Genomic DNA, 16,762 nt, shown 5'->3' on the forward strand with positions numbered 1-16,762 from the left:
TTTAAAGAATGAGTTAATTCTAAATCAGTGTGTGATCTGTTCATAAATGCTGCCTACTCTAAGTGTTACCAGATTTTAAATAGCTCAGATCAAACTATGATATTAAGTATTAACTATTTTACCCATACTACAAATTGTTCATAATAAACAAACTCTTCTGCTAACTTCAGCAGCAAAATGAAAGGGACATGGAAAGAAACCATAATTAAATGACTATTTGATTGCTTAATTCCCACAAAACCATTTTTTAAGAATCCAGATTGAGCACAAAAAGCACACGAGTGGGAAGAGTTTTGTCATAATTATTTAATCACACATACATTTACATCATGCAGTCAATCCAAAACTGTGATCTCATTAACTTCCCATCTCCGTCCGTATCAGAGCCCTTCTACTTGTGCCCCAGTTCTCCAGGAATGATCCAGTACCTTGTCCACTGATGGAGCCTCAAAACTGTCCTTTAAAAATTCACCAACTATTACACAGTAATAAAAAAAAAAAAAGAGAAAAGAATCGGATACACTTTTGTTTTTGTCGGGTTTTTTTAAAATTTAGAATCAATGCAAAATTCAATTTAATTTAGCAACACACCACAATAGTCTCTGCTGCTTTTATTTACGAATCCCCCCCCCGCACATTTGATAGCAAGTTTTGGTGAGAGGTCAAAGGTTAAACGTTTTGAGGTCCATGCTGCTGCTGCTTTATTAAATCTAATAGATTTACACAGATGGAATAAAAGCATCTGGATAAACAACAAACACTGTCCTGTCCCGTGGGAGCTCCTCCTCCCGGCAGCTAGTAAAGAGTCATTATCACTAAAGTTTTGAATCATCTGCTGTCAACAAAGTTTTCCCCCTTGAAGGACTTTGGAAAACAGTTAAATATTCAATGTGGAGTGTTTCTCTGAGGGCAGATATCGTGAAGAAGTGCTATTAAACCCAACTCTCCTGTTTCTGGAGAGACTACAGGTTTCAGTTGGACGTCTCACTAGAGAAAGACCAACTCCCGTTCCCCCCCTTTTCCAGCTGGATCAGCCACAAACGTCCTTTTTCCAATAAAAAGGTTTCTTTAATGTGTTTGTTTACAAAGTCATGATCTCAATTTAAATACACAATAAAATACTGGGTAGTAAATGTTTATGATCTTACATAGAGTGTGTTGCCCAGAACGTGAATTTATCATTGATTGTTAAATCCTGTTTTCAGCTTGAGAAAGAGAAATGAAATGAGCCCTCACACTTGGGAGCTAGTGGGGGTGGAGCCAGCGGAGAAGAGGGGCGGGACTTTGACTTCCATGTCAGGATCACCGCCGCTGACACACCCTGATCACAACCCGCCGGTCTGACTGATATACAGTGTATTTTACAGTATATTGCACTTGCACAAGATGTTAGTGTTCTCATGCTGGGAGGTGGGGGGAAGGGGGGGGGGGGTTACAATCACGACAAGATGTTTTCGCCAATGCACTGGAGCTTCACAAGGTTCCAAAGGAAAAGAAAAAAGCTGTGTTGGAAATCAAAACGAAAAAATATCAAGAACACAACAAAAAAAAAAAAAACACGACAAAAACGACAGAACACAAAATAAATCCTACACCCCCGACGAACTAGATTCAGTTAAATAAACCCTTCCTCCACATTATGACAGAAAGCTGTTGTGCAATTATAGACCCTGCTCTCCTGACTGGCTGATCAGCGGCACGGGTCTGTCCCATCGACTGACCGACTAACTGACTGACTGACTGACTGACTGACTGACACGCCCCCCCCCCCGCTCCCCTTTCGAATATGCATCTACACGATCTATGAACAATGAAAAGATACAGTACATTAAACCCAGCAACACACGGTACTCTCTGCAAATTTACAACCAAAAGGGGCCACGCCCAGTTGACGGGTCCACGGTCTATAGAGACACAACACGTTTGAATCGCACGCGCCTCTTGTGGAGAGGGGAAGACAGAGAATGAAATGTGAGGCACCCTTGAGAAGACATCATGATACGGCAGGTGACCTGATAGGTCATGTTTAAAAAACTGGTGAAACAAACATGGAGGGTGAAGGGAGATGAGTGACAGCGACCCAGCGGGGACAGGACGAGCGTTGTGTGCTATCTCAGTCTACACACGCCTGCAGTCTATGTGCTCCGATGTGCAGAGATATAAATATGCAGCAGTAAAAACAGTACATTAAGCTACTTAGCATAGGCCGTCCTAGGAGGTGGGAGTTTCAGTTAACGGGATCATTCTCCTCTTTCTGTTCTACATTCTTTACATCCTTCTCATGAAGCCACCGAGAGCGAGTATAGGTTTTTTTTCATTTTAACTTAATGATAAAAACAAGTTGGCCTCCACAGGTATTTAGTTAAATACATCTACAGTACACTGTCGCACGTCTTGGCTTATTTGTTTTTTTTTGTTGTATTTTTTATTATCATTAGTCATATTTTTTTTTTAAATCCTTCTTTTCAGCCGTTCCCAGATGATCGTCCAGTTCTCTCTCCAGGGAGGCTTGTGCAGCAGTGACAATTTTACATCTGTACAACATCTGGACAGAACAGTCGCGCTCGACGCCATCTAGTCAATTCAAAGACCGCACGGTTATGTTTTTGGTAGTGTTTTTTTTTTTTTTTTATATACCTCAAAGAAGCATGTAAAATCTAGCCAGAGAAAAGTGTGGTTAACGACCAATTACAGTTATGATGAAATGTACAGAGGTTAGCCTATAGGGTCAAGCCAGTTCTCTTGGTAGGGTCTCCTTTTTTTAATATATATTTTAGGTGATGCTACCGTTACATTCAGCTTGGCACAGTGCAGAACTACTCGCACTACAACGACGGATGACAACAGACTGTGCAAATCAAAACACGAGACCGAAGAGACACATTTTGAGACGCGTGCACGTGGTTTCGCTCGACCGCGCTCTCTCTCTCTCTCTCTCTCGCTCTCTCTCTCTCTCTCTACGTTGGCTGCGCTCAAGACTGCGTTTGGTTTCGGTGGATGAGAAGAATATTATCTTACCTTTTAGTAAATTAAAACTCGTCTGTTCTTTTTTTTTTTATCATATCCAGTAAGAGAAAAAGAATCGTGGTGGGAAAGTAGGGGGAGGTGGTGGTGGTGAGGGAAGGAGGGGGGGGGAGGAAAGGGAGGGTAGGGGGGGGCAGGAGCTGTACAGGCCAGGAATATTTATATATATATATTTATAATTCAGAAACTCCTTCTTGGCTCCACAGCAAGGACGAGGAGCCTGTTCGCTGTAATGGAATGACCGAGGGGGGAGCGAGGGGCGTGATATTGTCTTCTTCTGTGGTATTGTCCTTCTGTCCCGCCGCTCTTCAGCTGCAGAGAAACGGAAACGACGCCGTTAGCTTAAAACACCTCCCGCTCACACGGCTGCTAAAAATCCCACAGCTCATACATTTATACTGGTTTTTAAAATCCTCTTTGTGACAGAACTCACTTCTTGTCTGGTTTCCCGCTGCCTCCTCCCCTGATGGACACCGACTGGCTGTTCTGGTAGAAGCTTCCTCCGCTGCGGTTGATGTTGGGGTGAGTGGGAGACGCCACTGGCTGCTGCCCGGGTCGGATGGGTTTGGCTGAGGAGGAGATGGAGAAGAGACTGAGGATTGATAAACCCATACCAAGGCAGACTGGAGATATGATTTGACTGCAACATCAGGAGTGCATCGAGCTGTGGTTTTCCCTACTCACCGATCTGGGCAGAGTGTCCCCTCCTCGCCATGTTCTTGGCTCTAACGGCCTCCTTGATGCGGTCCACCTCCTGCTGGTAGCGCTTGCGGTCGCGGGCGGCGTTCTCCTTGGCCTCCTTCAGTGCAGACTCAAGGGCCTTGACCCGCTCAGCCGTAGCACGAAGACGCTTTTCCAGTTTCGGAAGCTCACAGCGGAGGTCTGCATTATCACGTACCAGCTGCAACAAAGTTCAAATCACCTCTCAGAAACATGGAAGTACTTTTGAAATGAGCTTTACACGTATATAAGAAAGAATGAGTTGAGGTCGGGGATGATCTCTGGCTGCCGGTGGGACTCCTACCTGTTTGTGAACCTTGGTGAGCTGCTCAAGATTGTTCTCAAGAAAGGAGATTTTCTGTTTCTGTGCAGCACTCCCACCTGTGTCGTCCGAGTCCATCTCAGCGCTCTGCACGACAAAAACAACACAATTATTACACACAAAGAAAGACAGAATGAGGACGTGATCGAACATATCAAGAAATCCTAATTCACCTTCTTCACTCTAGTGGCCAGATCCTGGACAAAGAGTTTCCTCAGGTTGTGCAGAGTCTGCAGCTCCTTGGCCTGGACAAGATCAGAACAGGTCAAATGAATGAGATTGTTCTTTATAGTTAAACCAAAGATAGTTAGAGTAGAGCATCTTTTTTAACTCATTAAATGAAGTAGATCAACTCACCACTGTCTCTTCCAGACCCTTCAGGTCCTGCCTTGCCTGCTCCCGTCTGTCCTGCATCACCCTGAACAACAACAACAACAACAAACACATTTAAACACAAAATCTAAATCACAGTGGATTAAATTACTTTTGACGATTTATCTTATATGATGATAAAAGTACTTTTATTGTACTCAACCCCAAAACTCAATCATATTAGATCCACACAGTGAAACGTACGTGAGCTCGTGCAGCTTGCGGCTCTTCTCCTGGTCGGTGGACTTGAGTTTCTCGTGCTCAGCTCGGAGCCTCTCCTGTTCCAGCATGATCTTCTGGTTCAGACTGGAAGAAACGAAATACAGCCACGATTACAAAAGACGAGTCTGTGTTTATCTTTCCTTACTAACTTATCTAAAATACATTGAATTAAGGAACATTGTTTTCAGTTTGGTTTTAAATGCCCCTCTGTCTGTCCTGTGACCAGGGAAGCACTGACCCAACACAACCGCAACAACCACCACAACAACAACAACAACAGCAGAGTGCTTGAAGTTACAGACACAAAATTAATTCTTACTCCTGCAGCTCAGTGATCAGCCTCTCTTTGTTTTCCAGCTCGTCTCTCAGGCTGCTGATCTGTTTCTGGTGAGCTTCACGGTGGGAGTGGATCTGTTTGTCCACCGCCTCCTGAGCACACAAACACAGAATACACTTACATCTGGTTCAGCTGAATAAAATACAAAAGACCATGAAAGGTGGGTGCTGGGATTTAGCGTCACAGTGTTATCACAGTGGATTTCTGGTTTTGTGTGTCGACAGTTTAAAAGGGATGGAGGGACAAACCTTGACTTCATTGGCAGACTGGATCTCATTCTCTTTCTCCATAGCATTGAGTTTCTCTGTAAAATAGAATAATGTCATGAGATTGGAGTAGAGGCACAAACCCAGTGATGTGAATTTTTACTGAACCCTAAGAATATGAAATCCCAGTATGGATTGGGTATTGTTTATACTTCAGTCTGATTCTAATTGGACTCATTGAGCTAAGTTATAAAATTCTAGATCGGACTTTTGTCTGACTGTCATTCAAGAGGAAGAGATCGAGCACACACGTGGAAAACAGCGCTGCAGACAAATCAAGAATCTAAAGAAGCTAAACTTAGAATGTGGCGGACAACATACCCTGAGCGCTGAGCTTGACAAATTCTTCGTTGAGCGAGTCCACGTTCTCCTCCAGCTGCCTCTTCTTCTGCTCCACGTTCTGCAGGTACTCCGTCAGCGACTTGATTTTAGCCTCATGCTGGAGAAACAAAGACGATACACACATGTTTATACACAAGGGGATTCAGAAGCTAAGTTATTCTTCCCGTGCACTCGGGTGTAAAACCATGTTTGTGTGTAGTTGATTCCTTCGTACCTGGGAGATGCGCAACTGGCAGACGGCCAGCTCCTTCTCGTTCTCGTCCATCTTTATGTTGCTATCTGACTGAGTGCTCTCCAGCTGCTTGCAGCGTTTCACCATGGTCTTCACTTCACTCTTCATCTTACTGATGTAGAGACGAGCCACCGTGAACTCCTCGTCTATCAGGCCGCTGCCGCCCTCGTGTTGCTAGACAGGCCAAAGAGAAAAGTTAGTGCATAAAGAGGAAGGGGGGAAAAGAGGGAGAGCAACAAAAAACAATGAGAAAGTAAAGCTGGATTGTGGGATGCTGAAGAGGAAACCTAAATTTCTAACAGTGCAGTGAAACCACCTCAGTACCTTGATGTCATTGCTGCCCACTGCGATACCGATCTCGGCTAAATCTTTGAGCAGTGAGGACATCATCTCAGTCACCCTCTTCTTCTGGTGGTTGGACATCTCCTTCAGCTTCTGGAGCTCAGAGTCCAGGGATGACAGGGTGGACTGAAGGAAAAGACAGGATTTAAATATCGATTCTTCCACTAGTTTCAGAATAATTCATAAAGATCAGTTTCCTCTTTTAAATTAAAACACATTATGAAATTCTCAGTGGCAGTCAATAACATCTCAAAAGCTGCAGCCTCCTCCTGGCCGTGCTCTTATCTGTCCTCCGCCTCACCGATTTCTGGCTGAGCTCTTCGTTGATGGCCTCAAACTCCTTGGTCTTATCCTCCACCTCCTGGCTCTTCTGGTCGTAGTTGACAGCCAGCTCCTCCAGAGCCTGCAGCACCTCCTTCACCTCCTCCTTGGAGGCCTCGTTCTCCGCCTGCAGGCGGTTCAGCTCGGCCTGCATGTTCTCATGATCACGGCGAGAGGAGGACAGAAGCTGCATGTTGGGGAGAGAAGTGTCATTATGTATATTACATGCATGTGTTCAAATGTATAAGAGCTGCATTATTTAGTCAGCGTTGATTACAATATTTAGGAATTATCAATTTGTACTTTCATTTGGGCTTTTATCAACAAAGGGCTTGTTTTGGGTCTTTTGCAACTGATGGATGCAAACAGCTATAAACCAGGGATTTAGTTCTGCATGTGTATTCATTAGTAATGTAACGGTGTGTTAAGAGTTATGAGATAATAGTCAATGGAAAATCAGCAAAATATTAATTTCATAGTAATGGTGACTAATTTTGAACGAGACAACAGCACTGATATAATTCAAATATGTACTCATGACTTGACATCTGACAGCTTCATGTGAAAAGTGTTTTTCCACAGCTCTGAGACGACCCCCCCCCCCCCCCCCCACACACACACACGTTGGACCTCCAGTACTCACCTCGTCCTGGTCCAGCATCTGCTGCTTCAGCTTCTCAGCCAGCTGGCTCTGCTGGTTGATCTCCTCATCCTGTAACACACAAAGACACACACTCACATTAGCATTTACACGGAGCAGCACAGGTCTCATGGTAGATTGAAATCATCAAGGCCTTGGAGGAAACACAGACAACCGTGTTGATTTTTTATATTAAGAATATTAATATTTGTCCATGATCTCTCTTTGAGGGCTTGGGAACCCACTGAGCAGGTGATCACATCACAGCTTTGACTAAGCATCTGCCTATAGATGTTTTGAGACATCTGGACATTCTCTGGACTTTTCAACATGTGAAGAACACAGCAGGAGATTGTCCGAGTCAGACGTGTTCAGAACGGGAAAAGACCTGGAACACTCAGGCATGAGACGGCGTCTGGGCAGAGCGTTCAGGAGGCAGGACATTGCTTATAAATTCCACTGAGGAAGTCAAGTGTCTTTGTTTGAAGCACGCAGACACTGACGACGCCCTTACTGCCAAAGGCTCAAGAACATCGTTGTTGTCATGACATTTATATAAACTTCCAGTTTTGTATCCATCACATGTTCGAAGCGTCACCAATAGGCCGACTCGTTCTCTGTATATTTTCCAGACAGTTTCCAGCTGTATTCTCACATGGGCTCACTCAGGCAGGAAAGGTTGGCAGGGAAGAGTTCTGGAAAATCTCTAGGGCAACTGACTCAGACATTTGGGTACAGCCCCATCCAGAGTTCAGTGCACTTCTGAAAGCAGCTCATGACTCAGTGACTGGGGAACATGGGCTAAACACAGACACATCCATTTCTCACCTTATCATCCAGCTGTTTGTAGAGCTTGGCCAGCTCGGCCTCACACTTGTCCTTCTCCACGTCGGTGAGGCGGACCCCGGGCACGGTGGGCGTGGACGCCGGCTTGTCGTTGATTACGTTGTCCAGGGCCAGAACCTCAGCGTTGGCCTTCTCCTTATCGAACTGCTCATCCACTGGCACACTCTCGCCTGGGGTGGGAGATCACAGATCATGCTCAGTAAGTGTGGATGGTCTCGTGCATATAAAGCTTAGTTTGTGCCATGAAAGAAAATGTCCACTTTAGTTCAGACTCAGACTTTTAGATGAGAATCTGTGGATGGTCAGAGATGAAACCTCCTCACCATTCCTCCAGCGGTTGAGCTCATTCTCCAGCCAGGTGACGGTGCTCCTCAGGGTCCCGTTCTTCGCCTTTTCCCTCTCATACTTCTGCTTCCACTGCTCGGCCGTCAGCTCAATGTTCACAATCACAGTGTTCTTGATAGTCTTTGCTCTGGATGGAGTAAGCAATTTAAGTTTACCAAGTTTGGCCTTTAATAACTTGTCTACACAATGCATGGAGGATAGGGACCTCAATTTAAGTGAAACGTCTTGTTTCTTTGTACTGGCCTACTAACCTTTGCCCAAACATGAGAGTGGATTTGGTTTCGCTCTCATTATAGGAGGAGGGAGAGGCGCAGATAACAATGGTGGTTCGACAGTTACCGCCCAGCGAGTCCTGCAGGATACGGGTCATCTTGCTGTCTCGGTATGGGATGTAGGCCTGGCCATTACACACACATTTATAGAAAATTAGACAGTTACACTAAGTAAACTAAATTGTACTGTGATGTGCCCTGTGATTATTCAGAAAATGGAAAGTTTGATGCAAACTTCCTTTAATATGTAAATAGTTGAGCGATAACACACTGGACCATACTAACACACACGAATATTCAGTATTATTGATACAAGTAGCTGAGCTGGAGCAGTCTGCTGTAATTCTTTAGACACCACAACCCTCAGTTGGGAGTTTGGACGTCTTTGTACAATAGCTAATTTGTTTTAGAGCATCACAAATATATATATTGGCAGCTGTCCGCCCCCAGGTTGTTTACAGAGCCGAGGGGAAGTAGAACAAACCAATCATTGATCAAAGTGAAAAGTGTGAAATTGATGTGAAACCGCAAAAGCACAACATTGCTCGGAGGAAAGTTTTTATCTGCTAAAGTTATTTCAGCAGCAATAGGAGCCACGGATAGTTAAAGAAACGCTACTTTCACAGTAAGATAACAGACAGATACTGGTGTTCCAGACAGACACCTCGCTCGGGGCCATGCAGCTGATAAACAGAACAGACATCCCTTCTGTCGGCTAACAGTCAGGTCTGCCATTTTAAAACGCTATGAAACCAATCCACCTGAGGTCATAGCTGAACCAGCACTTGCTGAGCTGACTAAGGTAGATTATAATGCCAGAAACAGATTTGGGCTCATTATGATCAGAAGTAAAGATTAGAACCAGCGTCTGTGTTGTAGTAGCCTCAATGACCTCATAAAGCAATTCACCTTTTCTTTCAGGGCAAATTGCATTAAACCAAAACCCACAGAAGCACAACACAACATATTGAACAAATGTGGTGTCACTGACCGTTCCTTCAGCCAGAGCGGAAATGACGTTTCCCAGGGACGACAGAGACTTGTTGATGTTCTTGGCTTCATCCAGCACGGCTCCTTCTGCTCCTGTTTTACTGACCTGAAAAATCAGTTTTGTTTTTGTCAGTTTTGTGTCCTTCACGTGTTGGAAACTCCGTTAACATGCGGTGAACTCTCCAGACATAAATCACATAGACAACAAACTCAGTAAAATCCAGTGCAACTCAAAGATTCAGATGAACAAAGAGTAATCTGAGCCTGGCCGAATTACCAGCAGACAATAAAAAGGGAAATGGTTCAACCACAAATGCAGATTACACTAGTAGTAAAATTACTCCCGGACTAGATTGAATAAGCTAAAATGTTTAAGAGATGTTTTTTCTTGGGTTTGATTCTGCGTACCTTTTCACTTCCAGCCAGATCCACCAGGTAGAGTTTGCCACTGAGCTTGTGCTCCGTCTGAGTGTTCTCCTGTTTGACGTTTATCAGGAAGATGCTGTGACTCCTGGAGCTGTGCTCGTTCATGTCTGCAAGAGGAGAAACGCACGTGGTCACAATCTAAAGCTCCAGTCTGTGGGGTTATAACAACATATCTGTGGCTAAGAATATAATGGCATCTTACTTGTCACTGCTACATGTCGGTTAGATTTGCCTTCATCAATTGTGTCCATCACCTCCTCCGGGCTACAGACAAATCTCTCAGTGCAGCCCTTAAATAAACAGTCAGAACATTAGGTTAGATAATTGGCCTAATTAAACAGGTTGGAACGTTAATATTAAAATGTGACAGGAGGTTAGTGCTCACCTTGACGTAGGGTACTCTGTTCTTGTCTTCATGCACTGACAAATTGGTCTTTGACACTGGAAATAAGAGGAAAATTTATCAGATAGACACAAACACAGAATATTGTTCTCTACTGTGGATTTCTTTTAAATAATGCACCAAAAGTTCTATAGTTATAATATAAACGTAAGAAGAAAAGATTTTCTTAAGAAGTTGAAGGTGAACTTAAGATATTGTGATTACAAACGTCCTCCTGGGAGCTTGAAATATCTAATGCAGCCTTTGCTTCCTTTCCTCCAGCCTGTAGATGACCCCCGGTCAACACATTTCAAATGGAGCTGGACTTCAGTATAAATCCATTTCCTATCAGGAAATAACTTCACTGAAATCCCTCCACTCTGGCCGGTTTTAAGGATTTGAAATTTAAATGCGAGGTTCATGTCCCCTGAAATAAATCTGTTATCTAATCGGGGGGAAGCATTGTGAAGTCTTTGCATTGAATTAAGTTTACAAATAAATGAGTTTTCAGCAAAATTGCAGTAGTTTGTAAAACAAGCTTGAGATACTGAGTATTATGGCAAGTATTAAAATCAAAATGTAAGGACTAGGTAAACATTTTCTTTTTTAAAGATGATTTTTGAACAATTAACTGCGTTCTGGATACAGATACTCTTTTCTCCAGATATAAAGCGGCTTGTTCTGTCACATCCATTTCTAGCGTGGTGTGCAATACGCAGATATGAGAGCTTCAGTGATGGCTCCACTGTCACAGCTACCTACCATCCAAAAGGTCCCGGATCTTGTCTAAGTAGATTTCAAAATATGAAACCTGTAAATGAAGAAACAGCCTCATTATTTGCAAATCTCAACCTGAACCAAACTATGATTTCATATTTGAATCCACACTCAGCTTACTTTGATATGAAACTCCAGGTTTTCGTCCATGGAATAGATGTAGTTGAAAATGTCTTGAACTATCCTGGGGATGATGCCCATCCCGTCTGTGTCATGGAGGTTCCCCTGAACACCGAGGGCAAACGAATGTAATGTTATGATGTCACACAAGCATTTATATTCTAATTCGACTGTATATTTCATTTGAAAATCTGCACCAGTTCTTAGGGGCAGGCCTTACCTCCATGGTGTGTGTTTTACCAGATGACGTCTGTCCATATGCAAAAATGGTTCCATTGTATCCATCCAGAACATCTATAAAACACCACATACAACATGTTGAGGAAGTATTCAAAGGTTCTAAAGAAGACTGAGGGGATGTTGTATGTGTCTCTACGTAATAAGTCATGGGTGTAAACACAATTATAAACTCAGCGAGTCCTCACCTTTAACAATCTTCTGGGCGCAGGCATTGTACACTTGTTCCTGTGTTGTGTTCGATCCCATCACTCGGTCGAAGGCGTAGGGTTTACTCTGAAAGACACAGGAAGAAGAATGAGTGACGGCTGCAATATCAAAACAAGACCCAGTGCTGCGTAACTTTATTAAAAATACTCTTTGACAGGATGTGTAAACAGATTGGAGTGTATTACTTTGTCCCCGTGTTTGGTATGAATGAGATGTGTCTCCTGAGACTAATCGGTAGACAGAGAGGAACTTGAAACTTGTGGTAAAAAAATTATATTCACAATCTTCTCTCTGTAAGAATTACAAATAGATTTGAGTAGAGAGATTATCTAAATATGTTCGACTGAGGAGTCAAATCATTTGTATTAGATTATTATGCGACACATAAGACTTTCTAAGGACTACAATTAAGATTATTAAATGTTACACTTTTGAAGACCCAGTTAAAACCATGTAGTAGAAGTACATAGTCTGTTTTTCCTCCTTAACGCCCCAAACTCAATTCATCATGTGCTATGGTTGCAGCATTCCTGTTCACCTATGAAAATCAATATCCCTGTCCTGGTGTTCAGACTTCCCTCCTACAATCTCAGCACAGCTTTTATGATGAACTGAACCAGACCCGGAGCTTTTATCACTTGGTAAAGAGCCTCTTCAAAGAATCAGACTGTAGCTGGTGGTGATATCCTATGAGCGTGCCAAAACTTCAAAGCACGAGTCCCGCGAAACAGCAATCAATAGCTGGACTTAAGACGGCAACCGCAGGGTATTAAAAGTGATGTTATATGCAATTCTGAGGTTCAACTGAGATGGCAGGCAATCGTTGGATGTTTGAAGTCCCAGCTGACTCATCTCCAGCCCGATGGGTGAAAACACACAGTTATCGTCAGGTTCAGTGTTTACACCTGTAAAAGCAAGAGAATGTTGACAAGCAGCTGGTGTCACCATGAAGACGCCATTAATGGTTGTCTAGTCTCACGTGTCAACACATCTGTACCTGAAGCTGAACCCACCACATATTTCACTGTCTCACTTTGAAAGCTCCAGGAACTTAAGCAGTGCGAGAATAATTTGAAGTATTACAACTGAGACTCCTCCTTGTGTCATAATCCCCCCCCCCCCCGACAGACAGACAGTCACATCTACAGCTCAGTGCAACACAGACCAGCAGCATCATAAGACGTTGATAATTCACTGCAGCTCGCTACATCCCGTCAATCAACCTGGGCAAAAACAAGAGCCACTACCGGGCCGGCCAGGCGCTGTCTCAAACAATAGCCCAGGTTCAGAGGCCTCACTGTTACTGCTGAGACTGGCCCCGTTATCTACACTTCCCTCTAATGGGATTACTTGCTGAAAATATAATTACAGTGAATTGCATAGTTAGAGTATTCATAAGTGCTCTGTCATGTCTACGTTAGGATACTACCTATGGAAAGCTTTTCCTCTGTCCAAGGTTAAAGGATCCACATAGGGCTTGTTGTATTTTTCATTAAATCTAATTGGGTCCGTATTAATAGGCAAAATAAGTCAGTCTTATTATATCTATCTATTATTTACTTCCTTGGACACAGCTGGCAGGAAAAAGCCAGGTGTCGATTGCTGTTGTGTTATTGTTTGAATGCACGAGGAGAACTTTCACATATCTCTGTAATCCCTTTCTTCCCTTTGACCTCTCACGCACATCCACCACTAGAGTATCTAATAGTACCTCTGTCCTGCTGCTGTGGAGCATCCCAGGCTGATATAGGCAAATACGAGATGTGACAGCAGAGGATGGGAAAATGACGCGATCTCGTCGGTGCACAACTGACAGGGAGGCAACAGACGCATGAATAATTCACCTGCTTCACACACAGACTGAGCCGGTTACAACACCGAGTCCACCTCATCTGGATACTGATGACAGATCTCCGATGTTAGGAGTCATTGATTATGCTTTATGAAAAGCAGTATCACCACGGCCTGTGACGGTAAAGCAGTAGCGTGGTCAGCTTCCGACACAAGCTGAGGGATGAGGCACCAGTGCCGAGGCACCAGTACCAGTAAGAGAGTCCACGCCCCGGATAATTTTTGAATGGATAGAAAATATAAGCAAAGTGACTCAATAATCGTGGACAAGATCATCTGAACAGAAAAGTACATCCCCGTAATAATGACACTCTCCACCCGGAGAGAATGCCCAGCAGCCGGCCAACTGCCTGCTCTGATTGGTCGAACAGCTGGTTACCAGGAGAGGAAACACAGGGGGATTAACCAATAGGCCTGAGCTGCTGCTTATGGGCACTGGAAGGGTTGTACCTCTGAGCAGATGCACCGGCAGAGGCCACAGGGCTCCGGGCTGCAACACTTGTGGCTCTCACAATGTGCAGTGGTATTTCAGCACCGTGACCGACTGGCATTCTGAGCTGGGCAGGGCCGTGCCGTGCCAGAGGGGCGCAGACGACACGCCTGCTATCAGCCGAAGCCCTGAAGTCATTGCACCGCAAACCCATTCAAGTCTTCACCACAGCAACACTAGTCTTCTTCTGTTATTCATGACAGAGAATGAATAGTCCTGTTGTGTTCTCAACTCAGCACCTCAGCAAGTAGTTTGAAAAGAGGATGTGATTCATGTCCATTCGCCACCTCATTGCCCTGTAAGCTCTTTTTCACAGGAGGTGTTTGCATGGGTGTGCAGAGTCTGAGGACACCAAAGTCCACAAGGAGACGGACAGCGTCTTGTGAAGGGAAAGTAATGTTTAACCACGATTTATTTAGTTCACGTGATACACCACTGACTTCTGCACGTATAGCATGTGCCAACTTGCTTCTTTAATCACTTGTTCTCCAGTCATAAAGCAGATGAAGAGGCCAAACCTTCTACTTTTGATCGTGACTTTCCAACCTGCTGTACCGATACGGTTTGGAGACGTGAGCTCAAGTTGTGTCAACAGGGTTTTTTTGAAGACATAGTGAACAGGCCTATGATGACAAGGCACGGAGGGCCGGTCATTTTACAAACTGACCTCAGAGCAAATACCTTGTGGATTCAGTCAAGTGGAGGCAGGGCATTAGTGAAGGCATTTCCTTCTTTTGTCAAAGTTGAACTTGTGCCCATGTTATCATCCCCATCCAGCGCTGGAGGGGCTGTGTCATTAAATGGGTACAATTACACCACGGGAATCAAACCTTTTCGTTTTGCTCCCAACTGGAAGTCCTGGTTAGGAGGAAGCTGGACGTAGTGTTTGATACCAGTGTTGATGCACGTGCTGGGTTATTACCAGTTAAATGTCACTGAAGGGCAACACCTCCTGCAACACTTCCACTAATAGCATATTTATACAATGTGTGATTCCTGATGTTTAATCCAAGTATTTGTTGTTTTCTAACGACTGAGCAGAGAGTCCTCTGTCTGCTGGTCCTATAGCCAGCTGGTCAGCTAGCTAATGTTAGCTTTAATTAAGCTACAGTATTAAAACTAGCCCACCTAGCCAAGGCCGGCTAATCTGTCAACTACCAGCTGGCCTAGCCTGCTAGCCCACAGAGAGCTAACCACTTCTGAATCAAAGCCTGCTAACTTAACACTGACTGTTCATATTTAAAAAACACATGTCACGTTAATATGTGAGGAGATGAATTCATGTGATCGTGATCATGAAAAAAAAGCGTGCGGGCTGGTGGAGGCTAACGCTGGCGACATTTTTAGTTTAACCCGTGCCAGTGGCTGTGTGTGTGGCTTTGTTGAATGACAGCTCGTTAGCCGTGACAGGGCAACTGCGAACTGTGACATTTTACTGTAATTTACACTTTATGTGTGCACACGAGGGATTACACGCTGCTGGAGTCGGTTTATTAATATATAAATATGAAGGTGTGGTGAGTTATGTGTGGCTGGATGTGAGGGAGACGCCAGCGGCAGCGGCGGCGGACAGGTCAGCCCCGTGCTAACGCTAGCTAACAAGCTAAGGTGCTAGCCGCCGGAGCTGCAGGACAATCGGGAAAAAGGCGACGTTCTGCCCGGGAGACGTTCGCACGAGACGCCCGGGAATAAGATCCACTCACCGCGATCACCACGGTCTCGTCCCCCGGGAACTTGGGGATGAACCGGTCGCCTCTGGTCACCTCGGAGCTGTTCAGGGGCCTAAAGCGACACATCACTTTGATGGTGCACTCCGCCGGGTCGGCCATCTTCCGCGGTCCACGAAGGGAAATTCACCGATAAGATATAAAAAGTGTGTCCTGGATCCCAGGAGCGGCCGTGCGGGGGCGAGCAGGGAGGCCGGGCCCCTCTGTCCCAAGCGTGGTGTCCGGGGGAGATCGATGAGGATCCGCCGGGTGCTGAACACGGGTCGTTGTTTTCCTCTCAGGCGGTTCCTCCTCCTGTTAGGAAGCCATGACACCGGTGGATCAGCGGCTGTGGCCACCTCACCCGCCCGATGCTGAGGATCAGCATGACGTCAGCCCGGCGCTCCCCTCTCCTCCTGCTGCTACAGTCCTCAACACATATCATTATATAAACCAGGCATTATATATAAACACACATATCACAATGAGTTGTTATAGACAAATCTTCAACATGTATTAATATCATTATATAAATCAAACTTTATCTCTATACACACAAATATCACAATGTGTTCTTAGAGACAAATCCTCCACATGTATAAATATCATTATATAAATCAAACTTTATATATATATACACACAAATATCACAATGTGTTCTTAGAGAACATCACGACAAATCCTCAACAATATCAGATATCATTATATAAATAAAACATTATATAAACCCAAGTATCCTATTGTGTTGTTAGAGACAAATACTCCACATGTATAAATATCATTATATAAATCAAAAATTATATATAAACACAAATATAAAAATGTGTTTTATGCACAATGTATTAATATTATTATATATCATATAGATAGATAGACAGATGGATGTATAAATATATCCATGTATAACCAATTATAAATCAAACATTATATAAACAAACATATTGCCCTACAAAGACATGGTGTGTGGACA

At 44.1% G+C, this 16,762-nt stretch overlaps 1 protein-coding gene across 1 annotated transcript; it reads right to left on the reverse strand.

The window, feature by feature from the left end:
* Positions 1 to 291: 291 nt before the first annotated feature.
* Positions 292 to 16,144, reverse strand: LOC128455115 (kinesin-1 heavy chain). Its single transcript, XM_053438773.1, has 26 exons — positions 15,790 to 16,144; positions 11,724 to 11,811; positions 11,519 to 11,592; positions 11,299 to 11,403; positions 11,164 to 11,212; positions 10,405 to 10,460; positions 10,222 to 10,309; positions 10,002 to 10,126; positions 9,595 to 9,699; positions 8,583 to 8,728; positions 8,310 to 8,458; positions 7,969 to 8,156; positions 7,144 to 7,212; positions 6,481 to 6,687; positions 6,162 to 6,305; positions 5,820 to 6,011; positions 5,585 to 5,702; positions 5,246 to 5,301; positions 4,980 to 5,089; positions 4,643 to 4,744; positions 4,424 to 4,484; positions 4,240 to 4,311; positions 4,049 to 4,153; positions 3,709 to 3,925; positions 3,458 to 3,593; positions 292 to 3,336 (listed from the first exon to the last, which is right to left on the reverse strand). Exons 1-26 carry the CDS (start codon positions 15,913 to 15,915, stop codon positions 3,333 to 3,335), a joined length of 2,892 nt encoding a protein of 963 aa, XP_053294748.1. The 5' UTR covers positions 15,916 to 16,144; the 3' UTR covers positions 292 to 3,332.
* Positions 16,145 to 16,762: the final 618 nt, after the last annotated feature.

Source organism: Pleuronectes platessa, chromosome 13 (assembly GCF_947347685.1).
Source record: "Pleuronectes platessa chromosome 13, fPlePla1.1, whole genome shotgun sequence".
In the NCBI taxonomy this organism is placed as follows: domain Eukaryota; kingdom Metazoa; phylum Chordata; class Actinopteri; order Pleuronectiformes; family Pleuronectidae; genus Pleuronectes; species Pleuronectes platessa.

Excerpts from the sequence above, each read along its gene's own strand:
- LOC128455115 (XM_053438773.1), bottom strand. The coding sequence starts at position 15,915 with ATGGCCGACCCGGCGGAGTGCACCATCAAAGTGATGTGTCGCTTTAGG. Across the intron at positions 5,703-5,819 it reads GCCAGTTGCGCATCTCCCAG|CATGAGGCTAAAATCAAGTC; the intron begins GTACGAAGGAAT and ends TTGTTTCTCCAG. Across the intron at positions 5,090-5,245 it reads AGTCTGCCAATGAAGTCAAG|GAGGCGGTGGACAAACAGAT; the intron begins GTTTGTCCCTCC and ends TTGTGTGCTCAG.